Here is a 15063-nt window from a genome sequence, read left to right on the forward strand (position 1 = left end):
GCAACAGCTTCCCCCCCTGAAGGGGAGAGGTCAGAGGCCAAAGAGTGATCCTTTTCATGAAGGATTACCCCAGGAAACCAGTCTGGGTTTTCCCACAGGAGAAGAGACCAGGATGAGTTGGTCCCTTTCCAAAAAGAAAACAGAGAAAGGAGTAAACGAGGAAGCTCACAAGAAGGAGGATGTTAAGGACGCTGGGGATGTCCGTGACGCTGTCTTGGGACAGAGATACTGGGCCTGCGGAAAGATTGGACCACTTTGTGTTTGCCGGTCTCATTCTGGGAGCAGATGGGGCTGTGCATGGAGGACTTTGAAGTATCTTACTGTTGGTGGGCTGGGAAATATTTTATGTGGTATTTGTGGAATCTGATAGAAATGAGGGCTGCATATTTTTAAGTGAGTTTGGAGAAGGCATGAGGTTAAGTGATGGGAAGGAACTGGAAGAATTTTTTGCTATCTGGTGCAACTTGTTAAAAGTGGTTTTGGAGATTGGCGAAATGGTATCTTGGCTGTGAAGCCTGTGAACTGATTGCTTCAGTAATATTGTCCTACCTTCTATATGTGGCAAACAATCCCGGTTAGGCCACGAGATGTCACAGTCCCTGTCTTAGAACACACTTTGTAAGGAGCCATCTGTACCCCTCAGTCCCTCCCACCTGGAGAGTCTGGATTGGATGCCTGAAGACTGTTTAGCCCAGCCATGTTAATACACCGTGGGGTTCAGTTTGAGGAAGTAGTCAAGGAGTAAAGATGTATTTTTTCCTCCTCCTGGTGGGGCCTCCCAGTCTCACCCAAAGGAGTTTCTTTTAGAAATGACACCTCCCAGTGCATGCTCTGGCTGAGGGTCCTCCTATTTTGCAGAGAGAGAGAGAGATTTTAAAGCTGATACCCCTTTGGGGCGAAGGGGCTCTCTACAGGGGGCCAAAGACCTGTGAGCCTACTCTAAACCCTACATAAGCAAGCACCAGTGATGGATCCTGCTGCAAGAGACCGTGAGGGCAGAGAAGATATCCAGCTTGACTTTTAAAGAATATTTTGAACTTAAAAGGTGTGGGGAGGTTTTTGGATTCCCCCGCTCCCCACTGGGATTTCAGTGCAAAAGTAATAGTCTGATCCCACTGACTTTTCCCTAAGAGAACTTCTTCAGAAAGATCAGAGAATCAATGATGAAAGAAAAACTAAACTAAACTAAAGGAAGGAAGAACGAGATCAGGAGATCCCATCGGGATTTTCACCCGAGAGACCAGGACAGGCTTGGGTGTCTAGGATGAAGATGTCTAAAGGTAGGATTTTTCACTGAAGTTGGGGACGTCTCCAATAGGATTCCCGCTCAGCTGCTGAGAGAGTTATGCGCGTTTCAAGGCACCCAGAGGTCTGGATTAAGGACACCTAACTACAGAGGAGAAACAGTAATGTACCATAAGTCAGATGTAAACTTTCACTTCTGGATAATGGACTTATTACCAGTCAGTAAACTTTATTCTAACACCCAATCCTGGTCCTGTCTGAGTTATTACAGCCTCTCCCCTCATGGGAAGCACTAAATGACTTTACACGCACTGGCGACCTTTGCTCATCATCTGGGACATAAGCAAGAGCTTCGCCTCCTTCCCCCGTAAAAATAGTCTCCACCAGGGAATGAGAGTCATCGTGGGCTGGAATGGTTAGCCGGAGCAGCCCCAGAAGATATAAATTAGTTGTGTGCCCTGAGGAGAAACAGTCCTCCAAAAAAAGGGGTTACATATAGCATTGTAAATAGTTGCTGCCTGGAAAACCCCGAAATAAAAGTTAATGTTTTGAAATATTCTATGATGTGCATTTTACTTTAGGTGTACCTTGACTGCCAGCAACTCGAGCTAGAGAGAGAGGAGTACCCTAGGAACTGGGTTCCCTATTCCAGCACAAGAAGAAAAATATATCCCACTGCCTCTAGTCCAGATCCATTATATCATCTCCTTGACCTACCTTGCTGAATCCTGAAAAACTGGCAGGATGCTCTCTCACAGGTGTCATAGCCTCTCAATATTTTCTGTGCCCTGTCAAGGATGGGGGTGTTTGTAGGCAGTATCCAAATTTCCAGTGTAACCCTTAGCAGGGTGTTCATCCTAAGAATGCACAAACAAATTTATTTTACTTCGGGGTTGCTCCAGCTAGCAAGCTTGACTCCTAATCCTGGGAGGATTCTTTTTATGGGGGGAAGCTCTCGCCTGTGACCCGAACCATGGTGTCTTGCTCCACAGTGTGTTTAAATAATGTAGATGCTTCCCATGAGGTGAAAGGCTGTAACAAATCAGACAGAACCAGGATCTGGATGTTAAAATAAAAGTTTACTGATTGGTAATCATAAATTAAAGTCCATTTGTCAATGATGTTGAAGTAACAGCTGACGGCTGGTACAAATGCATTTGTAGGTAAGTGTTCTTTTATTCCGGCATCTGGGTAGAGCCCTATGGTGATATTTGCTGCGCAAAGCTCACCCAGCGGCTGTCTGGGAATACTAGTTGAGGGGGGGTCCCCAACTTCACAGCATAAAGTTCTACCTTGGGTCATCTTCTCCTTGGACACCCAGCCCAACCTGGTTCCGTGGTCAGAGACCTGGTTAAGGGCTCCCGATCTTATTCTTTCATCCTTACGTGATATTTCTGGGGGACTTCTCGTGGGGGAAAAGTCAAGTTGGATCAGGCTACCTAAGTGCTGCAAACTCAGTGGGGAAGGGGAATCCAAAAACCTCCCCACTCTGCTAAAATCCAAAAAATACTTCTGAAATTTAAACTGGATACATCTTCTGCCCTCACTGTCCCTGGCAGCAGGATCCATCACTGGTGCTTGCCCACCTAGGGTTTGGAGCAGGCTCACAGGTCTTTGGTCCTCTAGGAGAGCGCGTTCACCCCAAAAGGGTATCAGGCGTACAAATCTCTCTCTCTGTAAATTAGTAGGAGAAGGAGCCTCTGGCAGGGAGTGCAGGGTGAGGTGTCACTTCTAACTGAAAAGCTGGGAGGCCTCACCAGAGTGTGAAACTGAAACATCCTTACTGTCAAAGGTTTCCTCCAACTGATCCCCGGGTGCCTTAAAATGGCTGGGGCTAAAGAGCGTTCAGGTTCTCCAGGTGGGAGGGACTGAGAGGGATTTGATAGCTCCTTAATAGGGGGACAGTGACATCGGGTGGGAGGGACTGAGAGTGATTTGATGGCTCCTTAATAGGGGGACAGTGACATCGGGTGGCCAAACCTTGGGTTGCCACACCAGTAATCTTAATTATACTTTAATATTAATTTTAATTTTAATATTAACCACTTTGAGTTATTAGGAGAAAAGCAGGTTATGGATTAAAGAAGAGATTAAAAACAAAACAGTGACTGATATCTTCTTGTAAAATGAGATATACATTTGTGTTTTCCCAAAGAATTTATAATTTTTAACATTAATTTTTTTTAGTACCGGCATTTTTTCTTTGCCCTTTCTGAGTAATCCACACCGTTATGTTTTAGACAATGTTTAGTAATAAAATCTGTTTTTCTTGAAGCTATGGTTTGCAATATTTTATATGTTAATAATGATTAGTAGCTGTTGAATCTTTGAATTCAGAAAATCCTGAACTCTGATCTTGATACAAACCCCTGTCTTTAATTCTGTTTGGGTGGCATAAAGCAGATTGTGATCTGAATCTAGATTCAATTTAATAAAATCAGCAAGTGGGTAAAAAAGTAGTCATGCCATTCATTTCGTGACTTTGCTTTTGTTTAAGTTTAAACTAGAAAGCTGCCAGAACTGCTGCCCTGCTCTCATCATTTTGTTGTCTGTACTAAAACTTGAAGACCTCTGTCTTTCTTGAAAATATCCAGTTTGGTTGAATATGAAGAGTATTGTTCATTGACATCCCCTGTTGAATTCCTTGCATTTTAATGCAGAGAGATCATTTTTACACAGAGCAGAGCAAAGGCAAGTTGCTCTGCTCCCAAATCCAGCCTCTCCCCTCCTGCAAAGGAACAGGAGGGGTAGGGGTGAGCTTGGAGTGGACAGAAGTTCAGATTTTATCTACATATTTCCATCTATAATTTTGGTCACTTATTCTGTATTTGGTGAGGGTTTTTCTGTGTTCTTTGTGTGTGACCAACATGAGTTTATTAGGCTAATAGTTTCTGATGGTCCCACTTGTTCTGTTTTTAGCTCACTTTTCCAAATAAGGATCTAGGTGGCTTTACAGTATTTTTATTAATTAATTTATTTATTTATTTTAGCGTTTTTATATACCGACATCCGTTTGCACATCGTATCGGTTTACATAGAACTTGGACAGCATCGCTGTAATAACAGGCATAGCCTTTACAAGGAACAAAAACTGTAGGAAAAGGTTGAATACAAATTAACTAGGTATAGTATTTTAAAGTACAAATTGATTAGGTGCAGTGTTTTTGAAGGGAGATCTTGGGAAAGGAGTTCAGAGTATTTAAGGAAGAAACTCAGTTGTTAAATTAGTAGTAAACTATATGACAAGGACATGAAAACAAACTGATTAACAAGGGAGATATTTGCACGAAATTCAATAGTATCAAATATTTACACAAAATTCAAGCATATCAGGTATCAATATTGTGAGGAACAATTCTCGGCATTTATTCACATTAGCGGGAGGTATTTGAGGGAAAGGCCTGTAGAAACCGGATTTTAGAATCCGGTTATAATAAGGGCCTCATTTACTGAGTTTTTTCCACATGGACATGAAATCGGAGCAAAGCCTTTTTAAATCAGGTCCTAAGTTGGGAATCTAAGGCAATGGGAGACAAAAGCTATTTGTCCAAGGTCACAAGGAATGTCAGTGGGATTTGAGCTATAGTTTCCTTGGTTCTCAGCCCATTGGTTTAAACTCTAGGTCACTTCTTTTCCCTGCTGGGAAGAATATTAATACTGTTCTAGTGCCTGGTATAATATTTACAGTGCTGTTTTTTCATAGGTATGGTTATTGCTGTTTGAGTTCTGGGAATTAGTGCTGTTTTGGTATGGCCGGTTTGCCATATAGGTTTTGCACATTATTTTGCCATGCCTGGTAATGGAAGGAGTTTGTGTCACACTTACTGAGGTGATAATATAATTTGAAAAATTTTTGTATGATGAGTAGCTCAGCCTGGTTCAGCCAGGCCAACCAGCTAGTTCAGCAACTTCCTTCAGCTAATGCATCATGGATTTCTTTAATTTTATAAATTTTATGTATTTTGTGATTTTTTTTTCTTTCTACCCCCAATAACCATAAATGACACATGTATCAGACACTGTGACATGATTTGTGAAACATATTAGTATTATATGAATATATATATATAAAACAAAGTTGAATATATAAAAATACAGGGGCATTTTCTGAAATTTCCATTTTGGAGCAAAATCCATGGGTATTGTAACCTGTAGGCTATGCACCAGTTTTCAAAGGGAAACTACAAGCATATATTCCCTTTGAGCCTTGGGTGGGCAATTTTCAAAAAGCCCTTTTACCTGGGGAGATCGGTAATTACATAACTGGTTTTTAAAATTGTCCTCTCTTTGTCCAATTATGTGTGTTTACAGGATTGTTCTGGGTGCCCCACCCAGAACAATTGTTTAATTCTAGGGGGGAACAGGGTGGCCTGTGGGCCTAAAGTTAATTGTAGGGTGGAGGAGGGAGAGGGGGATGCAAGGCTCAAGGTTTGCCTAGAGTGCCTAATATCCTTGCACCGGCCGTAATAAGATGTCCAGCCCCGGCCAGCCTGAGAAGCATAGAATCCGGGTCTTCCACGTGACCGTTTCCAGTGGCCAGGAATGCTGCCGGGCTATTATGCTGACCCTAGGCTTTTCTTTTTTTTTTTTGGTCCAGACCTTATTTTTCTTTATCATATTTTTTTTTATTGCATTAAGGTTCCCAAAGGCACTGACCAGAACTGGGCCCAGAAACTGTATGACAGGCATACCAGCAGCAATCACTTTCAGAAGCCCAGAATGTCCAACACATCCTTCATCGTGAGTCACTTTGCAGATAAGGTAAGCAGTTTCATTCGGTTGTTTGTATTTATCTTGACATACAGGATGAAGGAACAGTGTGTCACAAATGTAAAAATGGGTATGGAGGAAGCAGTCTGCGCCAGGAAAGTCAATATATTTCTGAGCAGGGCTGCGTGTGAATCTGTAAAAGGAAAATGTGAACTTTATACCAATGCAGATAGTTTGAGCGTTGTCCCACATTTTCTCAGTAACAATTACGTTATGTATTTATTTATTACAAACAATTTGGTATGCTTTACTACCATGGAACTAAAGGCAAATTATAGCAGTGGATAAATGTAGTAGATAGGGAAACGGGTGTCATGCCCTGTAGAATGGACATCAAAATGAAAGATATTGTGATGACAAAATTGAGATGACCTAGTTTTGTGGATCCCACATCGAGGTAGGACTCTGCTCACTGTAAGACAGAAAGTGGAAATAGAGATCATTGAAGCCCCATCACCACCACCTTCCTCGGTCCAGCCTGCAGGCATATACAGGAAGGTGACATTTAGCAGGCGAAGGTTTGGTGGCACAGCCAGCTTTTGACCTACAAGCAAAAGGACATCAGAGTAGAGTCTGGTTTCCTCCGGTAAGGAGTTCCAGAGCATAGGGGAACAAAAGATGAGAAGGCAGATATTTTGTATCTTGACTAGTCTACCCTCCAAGGGCTAGTGGCTGGAGGAATGACTCATTTTCTGATCTTAAAGAATGGAATTGTTTGTGATGTTGGAGGCGTTTTAGAGGTCTATAAAATAATGAATGGAGATGAACGGGTAAACACAAATTGGTTGTTTACTCTTTCAAAAAGTGCAAAGACTAGGAGATATTCAATAAAGTTACTAGATTATACATTTAAGAAAATAGTAAAAAATATTGTTGTACTCAATACTTAAACTCATAATTTGTTGCCAGAGGATGTGGTGAAAGCTGTTAGTGTAGCTGGGCTTAAAAAAGGTTTAGACAAGTTCCTGGAAGAAACTTGTCCATAAGCGATTATTATGGTGGACTTGGGGAAATCCACTGCTTATCCCCAATGATGTTTATCCCATGGAAGCTATCAACATTTTGGGATCCTGCCAGGTACTCGTGACCTGGATTGGCAACTGTTGGAAACGGATAGTGGATTTGATGGACCTTTGGTCTGACCCAGTATGGCAAATCTTATGTTCTTTAGATAAAAAGGACCCATGTCATTCAGAGTCCTGAAGACAATATAAAGGGCCTTGAAAAGGGCTTGGTAGAAAACTGAGAGCCAATGTAAGGGTTGGAGGTCTGGGTTAGTGTGTTCCCAAAATCCCCAGACAGATAAAACACATTCCGTGGCATTCTGTATTAGCTGGAGACACATTAATAGCTTTTGTGGGAGATCTACATGCAGGGAATTGCAATAGTCTACCTGCAACAAATCAAATGCAAACATATGGGTGCCCATGGCCTGTCGTATGATATAAGGCTTTAGGTGCTTCACTTGGTGAAGATGGAAATGAGCTTGTCTCGACTTCACAGAGATATGGGAATAAGACTTCAAAGTCAGCAGGGTGTATAGAGTAACACCTGACCTGCCCACCTCAGATTTAGAAAACAGGAAAACACTGTTCTATGCTAGCTATTTGGCTTCTGATTACCAATCGCTAGTACCTCCATTTTGCTGGGGTTCAATTTTAATATGGAGAAGGTCCATTTCCAAATCTCTGCAAGGCAGTTATTAATCTTACACCAGGCAGCCTCTCTATCCCTGAGTCTCAGGTGCATTTTAGTGTCAACTACACAGACGTAGTACTATTACAGGTCAGATTTCCTGATCACTCTGTTAGTGATCTCAATGTAAATTTAATTTATTTTATATTCCACCTTTCAGATATTTCAAAGCAGATTACGTTCAGGTACTATAGATATTTCCCTGTTCCTGGATGGCTTAATTTCTAACAAGGTCATTCTTTATTGTGTGATGTGCCAGTCTTGCAGCGGCATTATTAAAATTAGGGGAAGGGGAGGAGTATGGGCGGGGTTTGGGCAGAGTTATCTCCCAGCAGCGCTGCGGGGATTAATGTTTTTCACATTATCATCGTCAGCACCTCAGGAAATTACACCTTTTCCCGTGGCGCTAGGGGGGCAATAGTGTGCGGTGCGGCCACACCACGGTGGGCAAAACTGCACCACCACCACGATACGGACGGCTGCCCACTATCGTCACCCCGCCCCCTTTTTTTTCGCACAGCATCATTCTACTATAAATATAACAGAATGATGAATCTAGAGGTAAGTTGTACTTTTTGCTTTGATAGCTCTTAGTTTTTATACTCCAGTTCCTAGTTTACTGTAAAGCCTGTTTGCTGCATTTTGTTATATGTAAACTGATGTGATGTTCACAACGACTGTCGGTATATAAAAATATTTAAATAGATAAATAATAAATAAATAAGTTTGAACCTGAGGCAATGGAAAATGAAATTTATTTTATTTATTTATTTAACAGCTTTTCTATACCGACATTAAAGTACACATCATATCGGTTTACATAATAACAAAAGGTGGAAAGTACAAATAACAGGGGGAGGGGACGGGGAGAACTAAGAAACGGGGGGTCGGAAGGGGGGGGACCCCAACAATTAGAGAGAAGGAGCGAAACGAGAGGAATGGTAACACATGGTTAAATAAGGTGCAAGTGTACAAAATGTATATAGTTAAATAAGGTGCAAGAGTACAAAATATACAAAAGAGGTGCAAGAATACAGAATAAAAATGATACCGGGATCCGGTGGGTCGTGATAGCACTTATAGAGTATACAGGGTTTATGAAGATTACCGGGGGGTCAGAAGAATAGTCGAAGTGTCAAGGATGTTAATCCGGGAAGGCTTGATGAAAGAGCCACGTTTTTAGCTGTTTTCTAAATTTGAAAGGGCAGGGTTCCATGCGAAGCTTGGGCGGTAGGTCATTCCAGAGCGTGGGGCCGGCAATTGAGAAGGCGCGATTCCTTGAGGCTGAGAGGCGGGCTTTTTTAAGCGAGGGAACTAGCAGGGTACATTTATGAATTGTTCTGGTAGGGCGGGAGGATTGTGTGGGTTGGAGGGGTTCATTAAGCCAGGAGGAGTTGTGGTTGTGGGCAGCTTTGTGTAAAATGGTGAAGGTTTTGAACAAGATGCAGGAGGAGATGGGGAGCCAGTGTAGGTTTTTAAGGATAGGGGTAATATGATCAGATTTGCGTGTGTTACTAATGATCCTTGCTGTGGCATTTTGCAGTATCTGGAGAGGTCTGATGGTGGAGGAAGGAAGGCCAAGATACAGGGAATTGCAGTAATCTAGCTTAGATGTTAATGTGGCATGAATAACGGTTTTGAGGTCGTGGGTGTGGAGAAGTGGCTTGAGCTTTTTTAGGACCATGAGCTTGTAAAAACCTCCCTTAATAACCGAGGTGATGTGGTTTTTGAGGTTCAGATGTGGATCGATTAGGACCCCTAAATTCCGTACAGAGGGTTGCGAGAGGAGGGACGTGGTCAGAGGGTCAGTTGGTGTGGCCAGCTTAAAGGTTTGATGGTTATGTATGAGGAGTATCTCAGTTTTGGGCAATGACTTGCCCAAGGTCACAACTAGTAGCAGCAGGATTTAAATGCTGGCTTCCCTGATTCACAACCCGCTGCTCCAACCATTAGGCTACTCCTGTTGGTTTGAAGAGGAAAGAAGGGAGAGATGAGCCCTGCGGGACCCCACACAGCACAGGTGATGTATTCTATGAGACTGAATTCCCTCTATCGCTACCTGCTGTGTTTTAGCAGTCAGGAGTGACCTGAACCATTCCAGGACTATGCCCTCGATACCAATATTCCACGGTCTCTGTAAAAGGATAGCTTGGTTGACTGTGTCAAAGGCGGACAAGAAGTCCAGCAGCACTAGTACGGAAGGGCTTCCTGCTATCAAGGGCTTAAATGAAAAAGGTTTATATATGGATTTCCAGTGGACAACAGAATTTCAAACTTCAATCTTCAATCCACATGCCTGCCGCATAGCAGTCTTTATTACAAGACCTTTGGATTAGAACTTGTTAAGTGTTCAAACTATCGACCTACAAATAATATGACATGCTCCTCATAGAGCCCTGCTACTGCAATTAACTTGTGAAACCGAAGTAAGTATAATCAGATTCTAGCTAACCACACTTTATGGTCTGTGGTGCATACTAGATTTTAGATATTTATTTTATTTTCTTAATTAGACATTTTATATACCGTCGTTCCATGTATAGATCACAACGGTTTACAAAGTGATATCAATAGTTGTTACTCAACAGACAAACAAAGGTTGGTTACAGCGTTGTTATTCATTGACATGCAATAATATTAACAGATGAAGTTATCTAGAGTGTATTTATAATTGATCTAGTCTTTCAGGTAAAGAGTATGATAAGCTAAATCAAAATGATAGTCTTCATATTATAGTCAGAGTGTTTGAGAATCTTATATTCTCTAGTTTGGTTTCATCTTCATGATTTGATGATTATTTTTTTTATCCTTTAATGTCTTTGTGGTTCAGTATATTCTGCAGTTTTTATGTTAGCTAATAAGCGGTTTTAAATAGCCATCTTTTTAGTTCACATTTAAACTTCTTTCTATCTGGTAAAAAACGTAATGTCTGAGGCAGAGAATTCCAGAGCTTTGGACTCGCTATGGAAAAAACACAATCTCTTATGTGCATCAAATGAGTGCCCCTTATTGTGGGAATAGTCAATAGTCCTTTGTTTTGGGATTCTGTGGATTGTTTGATTGTAGTGTCACTCCTAACAAGCCGGTGTTATCTGAATGAATGATGTTGAATATTATCATTAATATTTTATAGTAAATTCTGGCTTGTACTGGTAACCAATGCAGTGACATAAGCGAGGGTGTAATATGATCTTATTTCCTAGATCCTAATAGTCTCACTGCTGCAGTTTGTAATAGTTGTAGAGGTTTTAAGTGACATGCTGGTATACCTAGAAGTAAGGAGTTACAGTAGTCTAGGTTTCAGAAAATTAGAGTTTGTAATATGGTTCGGAAGTCAGCAAAAGTTAATAATGGTTTCAATTGATGTAGGATATCCAACTTGGCATAACCTGTCTTAATTAATTTGCTGACGTGCATTTTCATTGTAAAGTTCTCATCTAACTGTATACCTAAATTCTGTACTTGATTTCAGGGATTAATGTGAATATTATCCAGGTTGAGAGCAGGTGGTTTGACTGTCGATGTGTTTCTACTTAGCCGAATGATTTCGGTCTATTTAGGGTTTAAAGTTAGTTTAAGTTGCGAAAGTTCTTGTTGTATTGTTTTCATGTAGGTAGAGAGTGTCAAAGCTGTATTTTCTTATGATTAAGAGAATGGGATGTAGAACTGTAAGTCATCGGCAGACAAGAGGAAAGTTATTCCTAGATTCGTCGGTAATTTACTTAGTGGGAGCATGTAAATATTGAATAGTGTTGCTGAGAGGGCTGGGCCTTGAGGGACACCTTTGTCACACTGGAAAGTATCAGAAATATGGTTGCCCAGTATGACTTGGAATGTTCTGTTAGATAGAAATGAAGAGAACCATCTGAGAACCCTGCCGTCTATCCCGGTGTTGCTCATCAGATGGCATAACAGGTTATGGTGTACTGGGTCAAAGGCTGCAGTTAAATCAATTGGAACTAGACAATATGATACATCTGAATACTGTTAGTGCACTGCTGAAAAGCACTCTTTAGCATAGTAGTATTTGTCAATTTTCAAAATACGCTGAGCCATCTGCCTTAGGAGCCTAGATTTAAGAGAATATTCATCTAAACCTAGGCACTTAGACGGTAACTTTAAACCAAGCGCATGTGCGCCCACAATTTTAAATTGTCCAAGCAAGTGCGTGCATGTAATGTAAAATACGCCTAGCGCGCGTATGTGTGCTTCTAATTTTAAGCAGTTCCGAGAGGAAACAGTCACGTAACTTTTCTTAGCACTTTTCGGCTTTTACACGCCCAGGTGAGCGCATTTTAAAACATGCGCGTGTAAAGGAAATAGCCAGTTTGACCGCTCAATCCATCGGTTTGCCCAGCCTATCTCTGTCATCGAGATCCCTGTGGTTCTTCAGCCTATGCTCCTCCCAGTTTACCCAGTCCCCTCACCCAATCCGTTTTGTTCTGACTTACACTTCAAAAAGAGCAGAAGTAAATATGCACAGGTAACAGCCCGACGCGCGCTGTGTTCACCAGTTTTACGACTGGGATTTTCACGTGTAAATGATGGCCCTGCTCCACCCCTTTTTTTGCACGTTCTGTTGCGCATTAATACACACATACTTTTATTTTAAAACCAGAAAAATAAGTGTGTAACATTTTCACCCCTTAGGTTTTTAGTTGAAAATTCAGCTCAATTTACATCTGGCTAGATTTACAATGCTTAGCCCTTTTTTTTTTTTTTAAATTGGTTCCTAAATTTAGCCAGCAAGTACTGAAAATTGATGCTAGCTTTTACACCCCCACCTGCCCCGATGTTAATGGAAAGAGGAGCCCTCCCTGCAACCTCATGAGCTGTGTTCTTCCCAAATTCTCCCCAAAACGTTCCCAAAACCGAGCCAGCAGGCAGACTCTCTCTTCACCATTAAGAGAGCCCTCCAGTTGGCTCAGCGTCGTGAATATTTGAGGGGATTCTGGAAGCGGGAGGCAGGAGCGGGATTGTGGGGCTGCAGGGGGGCCTTGAGATTAGGGCAATGAGCAGGGAAATTGGAAGGGAATGGAGGGGTTATTTTTATTCTGACATTGGGGAAGGTAGGAGTGAGGATTGTAGGGCTGTGATAAGAACATAAGAAATTGCCATACTGGGTCAGACCAAGGGTCCATCAAGCCCAGCATCCTGTTTCCAACAGAGGCCAAACCAGGCCACGAGAACCTGGCAATTACCCAAACACCAAGATGGGAGGGCTTTTATTTTATCTGATAGTGTGGGTGGGAGGGAGGATCACAGGACTGCAGGGGGGGGGGGGGGAGGCTCTTCTATTTTTTTTTTCCAGATTGGGCAGGAGGAAGGGGGATAACTGAGTCCTGATGCACAGGGTTAGCACCTAGATTTATGCCGCTATCCCTGTTGCCTAATTTTGGCTGCTTGGTTTAGATGTTTGGTGCTAAAAATCTGTGCAAGGCGCCTAAACTTTCTCCCCTGACCTAAGTTCACTGACCTGCTCACCCATTTTTTTAGGCACCTTGTGAATTTAGATGCTGGGGGGGGGGGGGGGGGAAACATACATTCAGCAGGATGTAGGCACCTAGCTCTGTTATCAGGTGCTTCAATCCCACTGAAAATTGATTCTGTTAAGACTCCAGGAATAATAACTCCACAGATGACTAAAGGATGGGGGCTGCTTGTTAAAGTAAATATTATTTTTAATTTAGCTTTGGAAAGGCAAGCGGTGCCACCTACCTCATCCCTTGAAAGATATTGATAATATGACGTGACAGAACAGACATTTAATTGGTTTTTGGATAATGCCAGGCAAGGTTGTATTGCATAACAGCTTAACATTTGGTAGATTTCTCATGGTGTCGACCAATTGCCCTGTACTGCAGGTGGAGTATCAGTGTGATGGGTTCCTGGAGAAGAACAGAGACACCGTGTACGAAGAGCAGATTAACATCTTGAAAGCCAGCAAGGTAAGGGCAGGAGCACAGAGTCACACTTGAAACTGAGTATGATTCATTCCAAACCGTGCTATTTGATGCATGATGTGCCCCAGCTCAGCAGAAAAGTATGCTAAGCAAAACAGGAAGAAAATGTGATTTTCATTCGACTTTTTTGAAAACACGTACATGCAGTTGGTTTTTCAACGCTGCACAGTGCTCCTGCAGCACATGGGCGGCTAAAAAATTCTCACAGAACATCGTTGGCACGGTATTGAAGTGGCACGGCTGAATGTGACGTCCACTCGTGAGGAAGCAGAAGTTGCTGCATGTGATTGAAATAATCCAGCAGCTTCAAATTGACACTTCAAACATAGAGGTTCATGCATTAAAGTGGACTATTTTGTGCTCACTGTTAAGGTTTTTCCTTGTGCTATTTTTCTCCTATGTAAATAAGCCCAGTAAAAAAAAATAGCTTGCACAAAATCTGCACTAGCGACTGTCCACGATGGCACAATCCTCTAGGTCAGGAAGTCATTCTCTCTCATTAGCATGGCCTGGCTCCTCTGCCGGTGCCTGATTGCAGTGCCATAGTCCTCCGGTTCCTGTCTTGATCATGGAGCCTGGGAAACCCCACCAACCTTTCTGCTGCCGCTACCACTGCAGCACTAGAGGGGGGGAAAAAGACACCGCCCCCAAAGACCAAAACATTTCTGAGGGTCCACCAGAGGGAAAAGTATGGTGGCTGGAAAACTGAGTTCCCTGGGCCAGATCTGATCTGGGAGCTGTAATTTGGGGACCCCTGTACTAAGCTGTAGGACAAAGTGGACCCTTGGGTCAGCCGGTGTCATTTTGAATTTTGGTACTGGTAGGACACGAGCAACTGTACATTATTACTGTCCTAGGGATGTCTGAAGCACTTAAAGGGCAGGGGTGCTAGGGGAGGAGGGACTGCCTGTGGGGGTGTTAATTTTCTTCAGATGAAGATGCTCGCTACGGGGGATCTCCCAGAGAGGGGGAGAGGGATGACTAGGACTGGCAGGGGAAGGGATTTTACTCTTTGGAGGGATGTTTAATACTCAGGTATACAGCCCCATATTCCAGCCATCCTCGGGAGCCACTAATTTAATTTAATTAATTAATTTTTTTATTTATATCTTTAACTTAGAAAAGGTAATGGGATGAAACTTAAACCTATTTTTACAGAGAATTAGAAAAGGTCCCAGTAATTGCATGTCAGGGAAAAATGTGTTTGCTGATATTCTTTGCTATTAAAAGCCCTCCATCCCTACCCCTCTTCTGACCTACGCCATAGCTGCTTCTAATTTAGTCTCTAGGGTACATAATTATAGTAAGTGCTAACATGGTACTCTGCAAATATGTGTCATAATAAAGGAGTTCCATATCAAAACAAATAAAATGACAGTTATTCAATGTA

At 42.2% G+C, this 15063-nt stretch overlaps 1 protein-coding gene across 3 annotated transcripts in view; it reads left to right on the forward strand.

Moving 5' to 3' along the window:
* Nucleotides 1–15063, forward strand: part of MYO5B (myosin VB) — an 896473-nt gene that overhangs the window by 663645 nt on the left and 217765 nt on the right. For all 3 annotated transcript variants that reach the window (XM_029580146.1, XM_029580135.1, XM_029580157.1), the window contains exons 13-14: nucleotides 5884–6006; nucleotides 13575–13658. In XM_029580146.1, coding sequence (XP_029436006.1) covers nucleotides 5884–6006; nucleotides 13575–13658 — 207 coding nt within the window. The remainder of the gene's footprint in view (nucleotides 1–5883; nucleotides 6007–13574; nucleotides 13659–15063) is intronic.

The sequence above is a fragment of the Rhinatrema bivittatum genome, chromosome 1 (assembly GCF_901001135.1).
Source record: "Rhinatrema bivittatum chromosome 1, aRhiBiv1.1, whole genome shotgun sequence".
Taxonomy (NCBI): domain Eukaryota; kingdom Metazoa; phylum Chordata; class Amphibia; order Gymnophiona; family Rhinatrematidae; genus Rhinatrema; species Rhinatrema bivittatum.